The sequence below is a fragment of the Blennius ocellaris genome, assembly GCF_963422515.1.
Source record: "Blennius ocellaris genome assembly, chromosome: 21".
Taxonomy (NCBI): domain Eukaryota; kingdom Metazoa; phylum Chordata; class Actinopteri; order Blenniiformes; family Blenniidae; genus Blennius; species Blennius ocellaris.
Window position 1 is genome coordinate 6,767,004 of NC_137670.1, and position 19,341 is coordinate 6,786,344.

The 19,341-nt window shown below is 41.5% G+C and overlaps 1 protein-coding gene across 1 annotated transcript in view; it reads left to right on the top strand.

The window, feature by feature from the left end:
* The window catches only part of LOC308145438 (BAR/IMD domain-containing adapter protein 2-like), a gene marked incomplete at its 3' end in the record, with an annotated part of 34,110 nt that extends 20,947 nt beyond the window's left edge, over positions 1–13,163 (top strand). Inside the window, exons 6-13 of the mRNA XM_080516886.1 lie at positions 5,562–5,714; positions 7,946–8,182; positions 8,555–8,759; positions 9,590–9,791; positions 9,879–9,959; positions 10,520–10,712; positions 12,066–12,103; positions 13,130–13,163. Coding sequence (XP_080373012.1) covers positions 5,562–5,714; positions 7,946–8,182; positions 8,555–8,759; positions 9,590–9,791; positions 9,879–9,959; positions 10,520–10,712; positions 12,066–12,103; positions 13,130–13,163 — 1,143 coding nt within the window. The remainder of the gene's footprint in view (positions 1–5,561; positions 5,715–7,945; positions 8,183–8,554; positions 8,760–9,589; positions 9,792–9,878; positions 9,960–10,519; positions 10,713–12,065; positions 12,104–13,129) is intronic.
* Positions 13,164–19,341: the final 6,178 nt, after the last annotated feature.

Genomic DNA, 19,341 nt, shown 5'->3' on the forward strand with positions numbered 1-19,341 from the left:
GTAGGTGTTGTGGTGACACATGGTTACACAACATGCGGGAAGATGCTGCTGTTGAGCTGCTGTGATCCAATCGAGCCACTCGGAGACAGACAAGGGCGTTTTATCGTCCCTCACGCCTGTCGGGGAAGGTGTGCAGCCATCTGCGAGTTCGCAGTAATTAAAGCTGTTTGGGTCTTCAGCAGACCCGAGTGTGTTACGTACCGTATGTAGGACACTCGGCTCGGGGCTCAAACTGTGATCGGCGGACTTTGTACTTTCAGCCCCGTCAGCAGGCGAGTCGTCACGCCTGACACATGTAATTAAACCCACAATGGAAGGAGGAACGTGGGGCTTCATCTACTGACAGCCAGTCTCAGCAAAAAAAAAAAAGAAAAACAACCCAAAAACTGTATGCAACTACTGATTCATCACATGGGAAGTGTGTTTCCTTCAAAACGAATTATTCTGTCACTTCAGCGATTATTATGTGAAAAGCTGCAGTGGTCAAAAGGATTTTTTTTGCCTTTTCCCTTTTTTTTTTTTAAAGCTCCCTCATCCCTCTTCCACAATTGCATGAACCTGCTTCAGAAGATTAAATTGGTAAAATCCAAGCAATTTTCCTAAACATGATGAACTATTCTGGTTTGCCTGCCTCTTTTAAGAGGCAAGTTGTAAAGATTACTATCCTAGGCGCCTTTATGATTAATATCAAAATGTACGGGGAAATTCAAGAAAAAGGTGCCGTGACTTGAACACAATGGATATTTAAACCGTGTTGAATGTTCAAGGATTCACAAGTGACTGCAAGGTTTTAGTTTCTGGATCAAAACCACTCACAAAAGCACCCAGCATTATTTCTACAACAGCCTTCTAGAGGCTAGTGCCTTTAGCCTTCGTAACCATTAAAAACCGGCTCAGATTATTAAGCAGAAATTGAAACTCGCTTCTCAGAGCATGCGAGGGCACGCGAGTGAGTGGACGTCAACAGGCAAAGTTGGATAAATGTTGGACTCTTAAAACCACGCAGTGAGTCATATGAAGTGACACTGTGGGGTTTTTAAGTCATCGTTACGGCGCAGTGGATACGGAGTCAGAGGTCAGGGGGCTAATTGCGCTGCAGTTCCCCAGGTGAAGGCGGTCGCCCTGCGGCGCTCTGCAGCAGCAGCAGGGGAGCTAATTACTGTGTAATTGTTGGCGTAACAAGAGGCTGGAGTGGTCCAGGATTGTAGAAATCATGTGGGCATGTGATGGAGGAACGCACAGTGCATGTTGGGGGCGTGGTCTCGATGGCCCCTGCAGTAAACTGTGTGCATGCGATGGAGGAATGGCGTAGCTATTGAACTGTACTTGCATGAAAACTGGTTGCTTTAGTCAGGATTATTCTAAAATATATCATATATTTAAGTTCCCTGTTAAGAGTGACACGTCCTGTTTATTCCCATGAAAAGTTTCCAACTTTCAATATTCCCAGAATTTTTCAAACTTGCTTGGAATGGCGATTGATTGGGAAAAAGTCAATATTGAGTGATGTCGGCACTTCAAAATGAAAAAGGTCTCGTGATGGTGGGAGAGGAGACGTTACATCAGAGTTAGGAAGGCTCGTGTAGAAGAACTAGTTTCTTTTAGGCCAAAAGAAGAGTTTCTTCGCTTTAGTTGCACAGATTTCTGTCTGTGTCTCGGGAACTGCGAGTTTCCTGCACTTTTCCTCCCGCTTCTCTTTTGTTAATATTGTAGCCTAACCTTTAGGAAGATCTGCTGTGATTGAGAGAAATTACTGAAAGCTGGAGTCGTAATGGGGGAGTTTGTATTTAGTCGGCTGCTTTAAAAGCCTCTTTCAGTGGCCATGTTTGGTCAATAGGCTCGATTAAAACAAGTGTTTGTGGGTGTGGAGAAATGAAGTGCCGGTCCTTGTTTGAACCTCTGATGCTGTGACCTTTCAGCCCAAGTGACCTTCACTTCTCTGCCTCAACTCCAAAAAGACTTTTCTAATCCCCAAAATCCAATTTTTCAAACTGTCAGGGAGCTTTGGTTGGAGCTCTCGCAGTACTTCATCACTTTCAGCCTTTTTTCAATTGTCTTAAAGAGATTTTTCAGTTTCAAAGAGAAACTCATTTGAGTTGTGCTTCTTTTATTTCTGCAGCCAGCAGATTTGAATAAATTAGCATAAAACCCCACAGTGTTAACCCCCCCCCCCCCTGTTTGGTCGGTTAAATTCAAAGAATGCCTCTAAAAAAAAATTCTTTTACGGCAGAGGAATCTGTTTCCACCAAAGAAGGTAAATATGAGACATGTCTGAGATGCTGATCAGCAGAAAGCAGGAGGAGCTTCTGGAAGAAGAGTTGGTGTATGAATAGCTGGAATCTAATTAGAGCTCCATATCCGGAGAGTGATCACATCGTGTACCGCAGACCCGATTTACTGATGCTACATGAATAATGGAAAAAGAAACAGAACCGTGGCGGATAAATGTACTTTACTGTAGAGTGCATCCATTCTCCAGGGATCTCGTCAAAACTATATGTGTGGAGTTAAAACACTGAAAGCTTCATGTCCAATGTAGCGTAAAATACTTCTACAAGGACAGTAAATGGAAGTGTACGTTGTATATTTCTAGAATATACTTTCATCACAATATACATGTCGCAAACTGGACTGGGATAAATTATGTTTTCATTCAGTGTGCATTAAAAAAATGCACATGAGGTGAGTTTTTAAACAAGAAGGCAACAAAAATCTCTTAACAGATGATTTATAATTGATCATTTATGCAATTCATCAAATAGAAATAAAACTCCAATCAATGCAACCTTATATTTTAGCTATATAAAAAACACTGTCCTGCCTTTTGCATTAATAATTTTTGATTTTAAACGGTATCAATGAAAACCATATTTTCTTCCCACTTGTCAAAACAGTATGAATAAAACTTCTCATGAAAATAATTTAAAATTACAATTTAGAGGCAGGCTTGCTCAAATACAAGTTTCTTTGCATGAAAAATCAGATGGCATTAAACATTTGTGTCATTTTCAAATTTCTTCTTCAAAGATCCAGAAGTTCCTGATGTTCTCCAAACATTCATGTGCTGGAAAATACTTTCCACTATGTAGAGACCCCAAAAGTCAAAGAGGACTGCTGAGCTGGAGTCACGGGTCGTGTGTCAGGACAGCGGATGTTACTGCTCCGTCTATAAAAGAGGCATAAAGAGACCCAACACATTCCCTTCTCTTCCTAAGCCCCTCTTTACAGACCATCAGCTTCCTCTTCAGTCACATTTGATGACAAATACCATGCAGAACCTGCACATGAAGAAGAAAAATCTGCCCCATAAGCCTTTCATCGTAGAGCCTTTTGAGGTGGAAAAACCTGTAATCAAAATTCAAAACATGTAAATAATCGCTGTCAGTGTGATTGAAAAGCTTTTAAATGCTGGGAGTTATTAATGCTTTTAGTAAAGCTGTGGAAAAGATTTATGTAACGCAGCCGTGCACTTGACCTACATTTTTAATAACCAGCTGTCAAAATTGCATCATGTTCAAAATGTTGACGCTTGTAAAAAAAAAAGAAAAAAAAGAAATACGTTTCAGTTACACTTAAGTAAAATTGCAGATTAGCTCTTTAATGCCTTTATTTGTTTAAACAAATGTGTGTATAAGGGTTTCACGGAGGGACTTACTAATGAATGCATGAATTAGCATTATTAATGGCCTCATTAGAATGTCTGGTGTTGCTTAACGTGTGATTGTGTTTATATAGCACAGCCTCAGGTAACTTCACTTTAAATTCCTCTCTGTCTGTGGAGTTTCTGCATGCAGACTCCTCTCAGTAGAAGTGTTTAGTCTGAGCAGCCCGTCACGGACGACAGCGCGTAGGCCGCGGCCATTAACGCCTCACGCTGCAGCTCGGCGCCGTCTGCCACTCTGAGGACATACTCTGTTTATTTGAGTCCGTGGGAATCTTGAATTACTTTTGAGTTATGAAAGGGAACCTGGAGATAACGTTGAGTTCACCTACACTGTTTCTTCACTTTCAGGTTGTGAAAGTTCCACAAAGTTAGTTAATGACAAAGTCCGGTCCTTTAAGTCACCGTGGCATTTCATAGATTAGTTATAGAAAAATAGGAATAGAGGAAGATGGCCTATAATTGGGATTTTATCCGAAGGAAGATGCTCTATAATCTGGATGTGAGCCCTTCTTGAAAGAAACTAATTCATGAACTAATGACAAGAAGCGGCAATAAAAGTGCTGTGATCAATTGCCAACATGCAAAAGGGAAGCTCGCTACCATTTAGCATGCTAATGCTAAACACAGCGACTATGGATGCTGGGTCATGCTACGTGCAACGGGACTCGTTTCATGTTGCTTTCTTGAGGATTAAATGAGTTCAGGATTAATGACAACCCTAGAAAACAGGCCAGCTAAGTAGTTAAGTTTTGACGAATGCTAAAGCTAAAGGTCTCCTCGGGTACCCGGACAGAGAATGATAGCAGCTTCACGTAATAGAAATGCTAACAGCGGACTCAGTGAGCACAAGACGAGTTGAGATCTGCGGGAGTGACGGGTGAGCGGGTTTAAATGCTGCGCTTTGCTCCGATCCAGCTAATCTGCATGAACGCCACGATCACATAATAGATGAAGGATCAGACAGCCGCAGAGGTTTGACTTGTTCTTCTCCTCTCATTTGTGCTTTTCAGGTCTGATGTGCTGTGACATTTTCCCTTTAAATTTGCCGGCGCCACTCGCCTGCTTTTTATATCATAATTTTGACGTATGTATCCCGGTCCCTTCGGGTTCGAGGTCCATCATTTTTTTTCTGAAGCTGCTCAAAGCCTCAATTGTTAATGCGCTGAATCACCCGCGTTGCACAAAGGATTGTCTTTTCTTTTTTTTTTTTCTTTTTGCGAGCAGGATGTTTTTCTGAGGAGATGCTTCAAATGTCATGTCTGTTTAAAAAAAAAAAAAAAAAAAAGACAATCTAATTTTCCTCAGTTCACTTCAGATTATATTGTACTTCAGTTCTGCAGGGTTTCCATCTCAAGTTAAATTCAAAGACATTTATGTAAATGAGACAGAAAACACTGAAAACGTTTTGATTGTCAAGCCTGGTAAAGCTGATGTGTACAATATGCAAATATCAATATCACTGTATTGGTGTGCTGGTAGTAATTCACAGAAGTGTCCAGTCCTTGGAGGTTTCCTGGTGCTTTATCTCCTGTATTTTCGCTTATAAAGTGTGGGCTTTCCATTTCTATTAATTTACCAACTAAATACTACAATGAGTACGAAGTACAAGTGAGTCTTCCTCTGAGTGTTGGTGGTGAGTGACTATAGCATCCAGTCTGTCCTCAGTTTGGTTCATTTACCTGTTAGTTCGTTGTTATCAAGAGATTAAGGTTATTTTTTTTGTTACTTTTCCAACTTAGTGTATATCATTGAAATTGCCTTTATTTAGTGTCGATGAAGACGATAAAACCGTCACTGTTTCCATTTTATGCTGTTTGACTAAAGACCGACACACAAATCTAACTTTGTCCCACCAGTCTTATTAAAAGAGACGTGTGTTGTGCTTTCCTCTCCTCAGTATGTGGAGGCCATCAGCAACAAGCAGGGCGAGCTGGACAGCTACATCGCCGAGGGCTACAAGAACGCCCTGTCCGAGGAGAGGAGGAGGTACTGCTTCCTGGTGGACCGCCAGTGCGCCGTCGCCAAGAACAGCGGCACCTACCACGGCAAGGTGAGGAGGTCTGACCATCCATCCATCCATCCATCCATCCATCCAGAGTCAACTCAAACCATCTAGCGTTGATTGTACCATTTGTAAATATTCTTTTATTTTTACCTGACTTCATGTGCAGCAGCGTTTGGCTTCACCGTACTGAGAGATCGTCGAGAACGCAGGTTGTGACTGACGGCTTTAAGTGGATTTCAGCTTCAATAAGCTGTTTGTTAGCATTAAAGTTAAAGTTGATGGAGACCGAACGCGGAGCCGCGAGAGCCTGAGTCATGCTGACGACGTCAGCGAAAGCTTGTTAAAGTAAAGTAGATATACAAGAAAAAGATCTCAATGCCATCTGGCTTTGTAAGCGGTCCAGTTCATTCTATTATACAGACTTCACATTGGAAAATGTAGAAAATTAGGTCACACTGTACCTGATTTCAAGAGTCTCTGTGGCATTCTCCCACTTCTCTGGACACCATCCTGCATTCATTCATTCATTCATTTGAAAAAGTAACCTCTCAGGTGCTCAGAAGTTCTGAACAATCCAGCCTCCACCCGCCCGGGAAATGTGCGAGTGTGGAGGGGTGAGTGGGTGAGGAGGAAGGGGAGGCAGAGGAGGAGAGAATGACCTACTTTTTACAAGAACACTGGTTCAGACTGTGTGTGGGTGTCAAAGTGTCTGAATGAGTGATTGATAGATGGAGGAAGTGATGCCGAAGTGATGATGCAACGGCACAAAGAGACGACCGGACGGGTTCCGTTCAAATTCATCCCCAACAAAAACCCCGGCCCTCCCGGGGGTCTCTGCAGCAGACAAGTGACAAATGTCACTGACAAGTGGAGCTTTACAACACTGGTCTGACAGTTTAAAGATCTGTGAAAACCTGAGAGGATGACCTGAGGTGAAAGAACGTTTTAGTTGCATCAGTGACCGAAGATAGAAAAGGTTCTAAAGGCTCGGCCTTGAAATATTTAGTTTTTGTAATACCAAGTGCGAATGAAGCAGCCTTCTGGGTAAAATAGATTTTTGATAGATGGGGAAAAAAAACCCAAATCAGAAAAGGTATCAATAAAATAAATCAATAAAATATGGTTATATAAATGAATGAAGGAATAGGCTAATATGTAAGTTAGTACATTGATAATTTGGTAAATTTGAGGGAATTATGATAAAATGTCAACGAAAGGTTTATGAATTGAAAGAGCAATTTGAAACAAAGAATAAGAAATTCAAATGTAAGATGATGGCAATGGAAAAAAATGAAGAGAATGAAGAAAAGGTCAAAGTAAGGGAGAAAGAAATTTCAAAAGAAAATAAACTACAGAGAAGAATTTGATGAAAAACACAAAAATACTGAAAAGTAGGAAGAAATTAAACTAAATGAGAATAAATTGTAAAAAAATCTGAACATTTTAATGGCAAAAAGAATTTTCGGAAACTAAGAAGAAAGTGTCAATCAGAGAAACAGTAGCCACAGACTCATTATTGACAAGAAGCCATTTATCTTTAAATAAAACAAGTGGTTGTATTTTCCTGTTTGCGCTCTCACACAGTGAAATATTTCATGCTGAAGTCACGACTGAAACAAACGGGAGGTAAAGACCTTCAGGCTGGACTCAGGTGTTCAGTGTTTTTCTCATTGTGGAGTCGACTGATGGATTTTTAAAGAGCGACGAGATTAAATCAAATCCCGGATGGCGTGAAAGTCTTCACTTGGGGACAGGAGGACTACTTGACCTTGATCGGGTGTTTTTCCACAGATAAATCTCTAAAAACTCCTTTCATGTTGATTAAGTGCAAGAGTTTGTGTTGTTGATTTGTTGGAGCGTCCCACCCACAGCCTCACACCTACACTCAGCGCTGTTTATCCTCTTTATTCAGGCATTCGGGACTCATTTATTCACTGTTGATGAACGCAGACCAAGAGGATCTTTATATAACCAAGTTATGATGCAGCTTCATTCACACTGCGGATTCATGTGTTCACCATACATACAGTTCAACACGAACCATTGGGTTTATTTAGAGTTTGTGGGAATTAAAAAGAAGTGTCCAATTAGTGAGTGTATCTGCCTATTTTACCAAGATCAGTTCTTCAATTCTTCTGTGTTTCTGAGAAACTATTTACAGCACATTTATGGCAGTACAACAGACTGCAAAATGAAAACTAAAAGAGTAATTTCATAGTTATCTTTGGTAATTTAGACACTTTAGTTTAAAAATGTTATATTCTATGTGTGTGCAGGGTAAGGAGCTCCTGGCCCAGAAGATCCCGGGGTGGCAGCAGGCCTGCGCCGAGCCCAACAAGCTGCCGGACCGCGCCATGTTCCTGGCCCAGCAGATGACCGGGGTGGTGGGCACGCTGCCCCCAGGCGCCCACCACCCCAGCCTGGCCATCTCCGAGCCCGTCCCCGGGGCCAAACCGCTGCCGGTGCCGCCGGAGCTGGCGGCGCTGCGAGCCGGCGGCGGCATGGGGCAGCAGGTGGGTTTTCCCTGACGGGTTTTACTGCTGCAGACTTTTTAGTTCCCTCTGTGTGCAGCCTTTTAAAATGCCAAAACATTACAGCGGCCTGGTTGCAGGGAGATTTACATGAAGACCTACTTCAGTCTGAATGTAATTAACAACAGATTCCTTCTCGGTCTTGGCGGCTCTCCTTTGAAGCGTCTTATTTATTCCATAAGTTCATGTTTAAATCTGTTTATTCGGATACAGTATTTCCATTAATGAGTGTGTCCTGACCCAGATCCATGCGTACTCCCTATTATTAATGAGCTGCGGGGCGTTATGCAACTGTAAAGAGAGCCAGAGAAGTTTGTCTGTTAATTACATAACTGAGTGTGTGTGTGTGTGCAGAGGCTGATGGGAGCCGTGGACGGGGGGATGCCGGTGATGAACGGCACAGCCGGCGCTCACGGAGCAGAAGACTACCAGCAGTGGATGGAGGGCAAAGTGGCCCAGGGCAAAGTTTCCCCCCAGACGCAGAGACACGGAGGGGAGGTGTACTCCAACACTCTGCCGGTCCGCAAGGTGGCCCCGGCCAAGAGCAAGACCACCCTGAGTGAGGACACATGCACGCACACAGAGGCCTTACGGGGAGTGTATTACTTGAAAGGTCTCCGATCTACAGCAGAGTTAATAGAATGTGTCTCTCACACACTCTGCGCAGACTTAATAAGAAACAGGCCAAAGCAGGTGGGAATAAAAGATTCAGGTTCAGGTGCAAAATAGAATACTGTAAGTGTGTTTCATTTTAAGTTTCAAGAGCCGTCCATCTGGTGAATTACTACATGTAAATACGTGTCTCTTAAATGGATTGTGACAAAAGTTTGGAGATGCTCTTTGGAGATGCTCTTTATATATATATATATATAAACTATTATGAAATCCATGAAAAATAACAGAAAATGCTCCCTCCATCTTCTTTTGTCTCGCCAAGTTCAATAGAAATAGAAAAAAAAAAAAGCTTTTCCAAAGTGAACAGATTAGTCATAAAATGAAAGCTTACACTAAGCCAGTCAAAGTTCAACAGAATGAAAGTTTATACAAAAGCTTGCTTGAAACTGTCAAAATTTGCTTGAAAAATATTAAAGTTGAGTCAAAACTAACAGAAAGCTGGTTTAAAGCCACCCTAAAATTAGTCCTATTAAGTCAAAACTTGTTGCATTAATCCAAAGGTTAGTTTGCTTGATAACTCCAAATCAGTTTCAAAGCTCGTCTGGATTTAGTGCAAAACTCGCTTTATGTTTGTCTTATATTCAGTCAGAAACAAGCCTGAAACCATGAGATCAAGTGGAATAGAGCAAATCCAAAAACACAAAATGTTTCTGAAACCAGCCAGAGGTTTGCCTAAAACCCTTCTGACCTCGTCCTGTGGTTGTCTGCCGACAGCAGAGACTCGTACCCTGCCCCGGTCCAGCTCCATGGCTGCAGGTCTGGAGAGAAACGGGCGAACTCGGGTTCAGGCCATCTTCTCGCACGCCGCCGGGGACAACAGCACCCTGCTGAGCTTCGCCGAGGGCGACGTGATCACCCTGCTGGTGCCCGAGGCCCGTGATGGCTGGCACTACGGCGAGAACGAGAAGACTCACATGTGAGTGCAAGATTTCAAGGAGAAGCTCAACCGGCTCACGTCGCCATCGGAATGTCTCACTGTTGTTTTTGTTTTTTTGTGTTGCAGGCGTGGCTGGTTCCCTTTCTCCTACACGCGAGTGATTTCGGACAACGAGGGCGACTCCATGAGGCAACTTCGAGTCCACAAGTAAGAGGCGGTGCTTTGATTCTGTGAGGCGCAGAAATCTATTGCGAATAGTTCGGATGAGCATTGTTTCAGGAGCCTCATTTAACTCGGTTTGATCTGGAGCAGGAGGAAGCCTTAATAACATAGAAATCCTGACGACTCCAGAGCCTCACCTCAGTTTTTAAAAATACATGTCGATCCTGAAAATGTTCATGTCTGTTGCACTTTTTATGAAAAAGCTGTATGAAAAGTATCAGTGACTCTCCTCAACTCACCTTGTTGTGTAGCTTTGATGCTAATGCTAACTCTGTAGACAAAAGGGACTGTATTTTCCATACGATAAGTCAACTATGTAAAAAAAAATTTGTTTTTAGTCCACGGATAGTCTTATTTTAAGGTTTTCTGTGGCATTGTAGCGTCATTCTGTTGTTATACAGTGACATCTAGTGTTCTCAGATGGGATTTAATCTGATATGAGCAACGCCCAGTGGACAGATTAGGAACTGCGGAGTCTTTAATGAAATTAAATGTAAACGTATTTCCTGCGTCCTCACCGTCCTGTTTCTCCGTGTGGCGTCCAGCCTCCACCACGGGAAGAGCAGCAGCACGGGGAACCTGCTGGAGCGAGAAGACGTCGCTCTGCCCGTCCCCGACTACGGCGCCCACCCTCGCATGGCGGCGCAGAGCGCGACGCTGCACGGCAGGCAGCCGCCGCCGCAGCAGCAGCAGCAGCAGCAGCGGCCCTACAGCGTGGCCGTACCGGGCTTCTCACAGGTAAAACACTCACTTTTCAAACAATTATCTTCATATGAAAGGAACAATTGGAGGTAAATTAATATTTAATTACATTGGAACACATTTTTGTGGCGTCTTTTAAGGTTTATAATTAAAATAGATTGATGGAGTATATTTGTATTTTAGAGTTAGCTAATGTGAACTCAATGAATTCAATGGCTTCTGAATAATATCAATATCTATTAAAAAAATGTTGTCACAGATAAAATTTTATTTAAATTAAAATGATAAAAACCAGTGCACACATTTTAGAAATTAAATAAGTGTTTTTCATATAACTGGATCATGAAATCCAGGAAAAAAAAGAGATGAAAGCTGCCTTTTTGTCTCAATAGAAATAGAAAAAAAAATCTTGACCAAAACTTGCAGAATAACCAAAAAATCAAGTCAATATAAAGCTAATTATAGCTAGAGAGAATAAAACCAGAAATTCATTTAAAACCATTAAAATTTCCTTGAAATTTTTAAAATTGAGACAAACCTGGCGTCCAAAGGTTGTATAAAGCCATGCCTTTGAGAGAATCTGGTGTTTTTTTTTTTAATGTATTTTAGGACCCACAAAACTTTCCTTTCCCAGAAAATGAGAAAACCTTTTCTCGTGTTCAATGTCCTGCATTTTATCTGTCCTGTGAATTAATGAATTAATGTACAAATTCTGCCTCCACTTTCAGGATAAGAACAAAATAAATATTAAAAATAAATAAATATATAATATCGGCTCGTCTTCCCTCCCACGCTTCACCTGCAACGCTACACGTAGGCGGCTCTTAATTGCTCGGCAGTCACGTAACGATTTAAAGTATTGGAGCAGTGAAGGAGGGTAACGTCTCCGCTGGCATTTAAGTGGAGCCGTGTGACGTCAGTGGGCTCGTCGTCCTCGAAAGCTTCCGTTACTCAGCCTCGGGGGGGGGGGGGTCATCATCCTGCATGAGCGCCTGCAGGGAAGCAGAGATGCACAGGGAGAACATGCTGACGCCACATAAACCTGAATCACCTTTGTAAATCAAAATTTCTCTTAACCAGATTACTATCACAGTTATTGTTTCAGAGGTTTTAGTTTAGGTGTTTTCAATGTAAAAAAATAAATAAATAAAGGCTGGTAGACTTTGCATGTTCTCCCTGTGCCTGTATGGTTTCGTCTCACAGTCTAAAAACCTGTTTGAGGTTATTATTATTATTGATGTAATGGTGTGAGCCTCCTCTGACTCTGAGCGGTTGGAGGATGAGTGGACGAGACGTTCACTGTCCTCTGCTGCCATCGAGTGGCTGCTGTCCTCAAAGTGTCATTTGGTGGACTAAACATCCGCTCACTCTTCTTTTTTGTCTCCTTAGGCGGGAGTTGAAGAGTACGAGCCTCGCTTCCCCACCAGGTAAGCGTTTCTCTCGTTTCCTCTCGAGGGTGATTTGATGCAGACGTGTCGGTGCAGTTTGTAGCTTTTGTTGGGGCTTTGTGCTTGAATCTGTGGGAACTGTGAGAGCGCAGGAAACACCAGCTTTACTTTCACTGGTCACGTCTTTGTTCAAATTGTGTTTCCATTCTCCTCTGTTTACATGTTTTTTTTTGTTTTATTTATATAAAGTATTGCAGCTTCTAAATGGTCCATGTCTACCTGTGCAGTAGATCTATAGTAGATCACACTTTTTTTTATATATGTCTAGCTTAAAGGTCCCATATGTTTAATACTAAAACTCTTATTTTATTGTCTCTTATACAGATTCATGTTTAAAAATCTCTCTTTAAACAAGTTGTTCCGACTTAACTTTACAAAGATTCCATGTTTGTAAGCTTCTTGTTCATTAGTATCTTTATGAGATAAAATGATTGAAATGTGATTATTCTAGTATTTTCCCTCCTTTTTTTGCCTGTGAGACAAATACCTGATGACTCATACTGCAGTGGGGGTGTGGCCTATTTCATCAGCCAATAGAAATGCTGTGAGGACGACCTCAGCCCTGCCCACCATGTTTTGTGGGTGTGTCTCCTCATCAGATATCACACAATAGCAGATTGGCCAGTATTAAACAGTCAATCAGTTTGTGGACGCCCCTTTTCGTTTTTAAGCACGTTTGATATTTTACAATTTTTTTTACTTAGGCTGAATTAAGATGTGCTTCACGAAACACAGTAAAAGTGTCAATATGGGATCTTTAAGTTGATTGAACCTTTATTTGTGGGTGGGGTTTCCATGCTTTCACTTCCTGCCTCCTCCCATCATGCCATCTGCCTCCAATGCAGTGCCCCCCCCAACCTCCTGATCACTGATTAGACCTGATTGAGGTGGAGTGAGTGTGTGAGTGTATGTGCATGGGCGGGGTTTAGGTGGGGGTGGGCGTGGTTTCTGCCTCTGCGTGTGTCCCAGCCCACCTGGAAGCTTCTCCCTCTCTTTGTTCCACAGTTCCACAGATGGCAAATTGATTTCCACAGTGTGAGGACAGGAAACAGGCTCAGCCTCAGCGTGTGATAGGACAGGCACCTCGCTGACCCCCTCCTCCTTAACACCACCCCATCCCTCCCTCCTCCTCCTCCACCCCCAGCCTCCTTGCCTCCTGCTTACAGCTGTAAACTCCCCCGAGGACGAGACTCGGGTCTGATCCCCCCCTCACTCTCTGACCCCCACACTGCCCCCCCCCCCCCCCCCCCCCCTTCAGTGAAGCCATGCCAAGCCTAACCAGAACCAAACAGACTGTGTTCCATCCCAATATTCAAACCAAGGCGATGGACCGTCTCTCTGAGGAAAGCGTATTTTTTTCTTGTCCTTCATGCATGTACATTACTTTGCGACACCACCCAGTGGGTGGAGGGGGGTTGGGGGGGTGGTGGGTCATATCCCTGTACCCCCCTCTCCCCGACCCTCCAGAAGAACCTGATTCACAAATGTCTGCGCTCATCATCAGGAACGGCAACGTCAAGGATATGTAAAGTCAGGGTGTTTGATCCTAAAGAGGATTTTCATATTGTAAAAAAAATAAATAAACAATGGAAACATTTACTGGATCTTTCAGTATCTTAACAGTAATTTTACCTTTTCATGCTGTGAGGTTTTTGTATTCCTCTGATATAAGAGGCCATGTAGTGAACAGCTCATGTAAACTGTGATAACAGAAATGTTTACTGTACATAAATGTGCCATACACAAGTGCTTGTCATACAGTATCTATGAAATGAAGAAAAAAAGAAATGCACCTTATGAAAGTCTGGATCTCTGACTTTGTGTAAAATCCACTTCCTGTATCGGCCTTTAGACTCACAGAGGTGCTGGGTTGTTGTTTTTTTTTATTCTGGCTGAATGAGGTGAACAAACATTTTTTCCATATATGCTGAATATTGTCATAAAGAAAATTTTGAGGAGTAAAACAAATTTAAAAAGCAGAAAGTAATGCCCCCCCCCCCCCCTCCTTTATAAATCCAGTAAGAAGACACTTGTTATACTTTACAGAATGGGTTCTGTTACTTTTGTTTATGCACTGTATGAGTTATTTAGAAGATTAAAAAAAAAAACTGAACAGATCAACATTACAAGAAAGATAATTCACAACAATGGTTAAAAACATTCTAGAAAGTGAGTTTAGATCTCGAATTTTTTTGCAGATACCTCAACCCTGTGATCTTCATAAGAGTGAAAGATTAGTCATTTCCCAAACTTCCATAAGAAGTCCAGTTAAAATTCAGATATTAAACTTGTTGTGAAGTTGAAACAAGCTTCTTCGTGCTGGTTTCCTCACTGTTTCAAGAGCGCCGCCGGCTCGAGGAGGCGACCTCCTCTTCAAACCTCATTCAGCTTCCTCCCACTGTTGTCTCCGCAATTAAAGGCTTGACTTTTTAACCACCTCAGTGAGTGAAACGCATCGTGTTTTGAAGATGAAAAGAAGTGTTTGTCTGACTCTTATCTGTGCTGAATAAAAGAAAAACGCTAGTCTGCTTGTCTGTCTGTCGGCCCAGTTGGCACCCGTCTGTACTAACCTGTTGCATTGCTGCATTACCCCACCTCTCAACTCGATAACCCCTCTCTGTGTACGTCACTTAACAAAAAAAGACAAAAAAATGGCGGTCTACATGCTCCAGGTTGAGCTGAAGAATCTACTGGTGCTACTTGCTTAATAAGGTGATATGCCTTCTCCATTTTTGTTTTTTGCATGTTTCCTACGTGGACGGGAAACTTTTTAAGAATGACTTGGAGATAAATTCTAGTTTTGGCTCGTGTGGACAGGACCCAAGGAAGAGAAGCTACTGTGGCTACAGACTAATGCTACTTGCAGTGTAACATAATTTATGTTCCTGTAGTAACAAAGCTGCTCTTCACTCAAGATATTGACATGAAATAATTGTGCAAGTTGGATGATGCAAATTTTTGCTATTTAACAATTATGATGATGCTAAACCTAACAGTTATCAGGATATAGCTTCAAATGAAAATCGAGCTTTCGATAATGCTAATGCTAAAGCTATTAATGGGCCCAGTGACAGAGAGATTGTTTCTATCATTTTACACATTTTGTGTGATTTGCACTGACTTCCTGCAGATTTAATCTCACTATAAACTATAAACTTCATTAGCTAATGCTAATGCTAATGCTAACAGTATGTGCCATGGCCAAGGTGGAGAGTCCCCCAACTGGTTATATGAATGAATAAATGAATTTGTTCCCCCAGTAGCAGAATTGAACTTTGACCTTGGTTCCTGTTGTTTTCCCATTTTGTCGGCTACAAAACTTTAAATGATTATACAAAACCCATCCGAGTACTGTGTTTACCAAAGAGAGGAGGCGATGTTTAAAACCCCCCCTCGCTGTCTCCTACGCTGTAGAAATGTTCATTTTCAACACATTGTTTTTAAGCCCCTTCCCTGATCCCACACATGCACTTTAATTCTAGATCTTTTAATATTGACCTGAATGGAAAATGGACATTTTTCCAGTGTGGAAGGTTCTTTGCTGCACATGTTTTCTGTCTCCTCTCCTCTCTATGTCTCTGCTAAACCTCAGCCCTCAGCTTTTGCCAACACCCTCCCTCTTTTTGTCCCCCGTGTCTGTCCTGATGAATTTAGAGAAAAAAGTCGAGAGCAAACGACTGGAAGCTGCCAGTGTTTCTTCTTTCTCCACTAAAATAGTCCCAGGTAGGACTGCAGAGATAGCACACCAACCAACCACCCAAGTGCGGGCAAGTGACATGTGCTCTGATTGTGGGGGAGGGGGTTTGTTGTAAAAGAATTATAATATTAATACTAAAAAAAAAATATATATATATATAGAAATTATGGATATGCATGCTTTGAGGGCACCAAAGAGTGTAACATTGATGACCTCACATGCATGGTGAATTTTTACATATAAAGAGAATACATTTACTCAGATGGACTTTTTTTGTTGTTTCTGTTCATTTATTTGATTTGTTTGAAAATTAGCTTTAGCTAACGCATGATGTCACATAGTACTCGGCCGGATTTTAGGTGAATTTTTTTTCTGACGACTACTCTGTGCAGTATCGGTCCCGATACTGGTATCGGTATCGGTATCGGTGCATACCTAATATCCACATTTAATAAATGTGTGCCCTCACAGCAGAATGAGTGCGCCCCCTCCTGGTGATCATCCTCTCTGCTTTAACGCTTTAACCAGTACATTAGAAGTCACCTCTCATGATGTGCCCCCTCCCCACGGTGCCTGTGTGTTGTGCTCAGTAGTTAAATTCCCACCACATCCTCCGACCTGCCTTGCTCCCACCGGCCTGCTCCTTCCCACAAAGGTACAACTCGACTCAACTCTGTGTGTGTGTGTGCGTGTCCTGATCACAGCATAGTCACTATGTGTCAGCCTTCTTTTGTTTTTGCATCACGTTCTGCCCGTTTGCCTGTGATTGTGCTCACGTTTCAATATTCGTCATGTACACACACAGTGCGTAAAAACCTGAGATTGATTCGTGTTTTATAAATGTGTGAAGTGTTTGAAGCGGACTGAGTTTGACTGGCAGCCTCCACAAACCTCAACACACAATTATAGATTCGCATTCAATATTCAAAATGAGATCAAATATATATAAGTCAAGGTAATGGAATGATCACATTGGGAATCCCAAAATCTTAGTTTAGCTAAATAAGCAGTGAAATCAACATTAATTAGGATGATTTGTTTGTTTCTGCTTACATTTCTATGTGTTTTTAAGATCTTTTCTTTTCTAGATTCAATGCATTGTTGCTCGTCATATCAAATAGTTCAGATTTATGATGACCTGTGGTGACAATGGAGGACTAAAACAGCAAATAGTAAAATAAATCAATCATTCGATCATTACTTAAACGTGTCGTAAATTAAATGTGTTAAAGTGTCATTAAATGTCTTAGATTCATTAAAAACATGAATTAATTTGATTAAAAACACAATTATTAAATCATGAAACAATTCTGTTTTTTTCAAATGAAATTAATTGGTATTTTAATTAATTGATGACAGATTTTAAAACGGTGTAGCATGCACATGAAATACACATGAAATCAAAATGTTAATTTACATAGACACTTCTGAAAGCTTCATGGAGCCGCTACAGTGGAACTGAGGAGCCACACGTGACACAACGTCTACTCAGTAATATAATAATAATTTTTAAAAAAAGGTTGACAGAGTCTCCCAGTCATTTCAGTCCTGCTGTGACTTTAATGCCTCATTAAATTGAAGTAAAGTCTTTGTACCGGTGTGTTCTGATGTGTTGAATGTGTGTGTTCCTGTCCGGGCTGCTCTCTGCTGACCTCTGGGGATTTCTCTTCCTCTCAGTACAGGCCTGGATCTCGCTCGCTTTTGAGGGACCACATTTTATTTTTTTAAAAGTCCCATCGTAAGTGGAGTCTTCAAAGTGTGTCCATCTTTCATCCTCACTGTCAACCTTTTATTTTGTGGTTTCTGGATTGTTGTTGTCTGTTTTGGGTTTTTTTTTAATCGTCATTCTTCATTTTGTGAGATTTGTTTCTGTGTTTGCATGACTCATTCGACTCTTCACTCCATGATATGTCACTGAGACTCATTCTTCACATGAATGTTTTCATGAGCTTCAATCTAAAATCTACATTCTTGTTCCTCCTCTTCCTCCCAGCGATCCCCCCGATGAGCCGGCCGTGGAGGCCCCGGCCAAACCGCCTCTCTCTGATGATGAGGAGGACCGAGTGGGGCAGGGTGAGGAGGAAGAGGAGGAAGAGCAGATGGACGAGGCTCACTACGACTGCCTGGAGAAGGCCTCGGCTCCTCGGGGGGAAGTGTAGGAGGTGGGAGGAGGTCTGAGCTTCCCCCTTTCCTCCTCTGTAGCTCACAGGGTCACAATCACAACCGAAATTGAAGTAATTCAGCACAATAAGGAGCAGCAGATCATCACTGGTCATCAAAGTGTGTGTGTGTCTGTGTGATGAAGCTCTTCCTCCCACACCTTGGAAACCTGTGATGATGATGTCGCTCTGATCTTCTAGTGAAGAAAACTCATCACGCAGCATCTGATTTATTTCTGCTGTGGTTCCTGTTTGGAGCCTGTTTGGTTTCTGTGACATAATAATCTAATGATTGCAGTTTGTGGCTCAGTCAGATCATTTTCAAACCGTCTTCCAGTGAATCGCCATATTAGACCATGTTAGAGAGAGAAAAAGAAGAAAGCAAGTACTTGTGACTGAAAAAGGAGTAAATGGACAAAAAGTAATGTGGCTTTATATAAAATTCAGTCTCAAGCTAACGGTGAGTTTAGTGAAACAAAAAAAAAATCCACTTACAAATGCTAATTAAAAGAAATATTCCTTATTTTTTTCCTCCTCACTGATGCGACACTGTTTCATTGTTAGATCACAGGTTTATGTACGTTTAAAACTCAGATAACACCTTTCCAACAAAAGCAAAGAAGCATCTTTAAAAGAATTAACTCCACAAATGAAAACCTTTGAAGTTGTTGTGATTTATAAGCTATTGTTTTATTGTTCCGGATCATCAAAACATTTTTGTTTCTTTCTTCCACATACTGACAGATTTATGATTTATGTCTTTATTTGGCTGGTTTTTCTTGGAAAAGCTCAAAATTAGCACTGAATTCATGTATGCATTTTGAAATTTGTAGAAAATATGAACAATTTGGACACTATATCTTGCAAAAACAAATTAAAGATTATTTATCCTATTCCAGAGAAACATTCAGATCATTTTTGGACCATAAATCATGAAATATTAGCATTATTGTCTCGATGGATCTAGTTGAGGCCTTTGAGAGGATTTCAATTTAAATGAAAAAGCTAAAATTGTATATGTTTACCGATTAAAGTGACTGACCTTGTAATTATATGTTTTGATTAGAAACACTGTTTTAATTCAGAGAATAAAGAATCAAGCTATTAACTCACATTGTGCCATCTGTCTCTTTTTCACATCACTGACACCATCGTTGGTAATGACTTGCTATAGTAACTATATTTAATTTAGCAGTAGTATATTAGTCACTAATACGGTCATGAAATTATTAATATTGTAGTTACATCTATTGCACATCCGCAGCCCTCTTTGACTTGCCCACAGCCCGCAGATTCGCACGCGGTTCCATCTATACTACATTTCAGGGTTCAAGGTCCATAACGTAACATAATGATCCCAA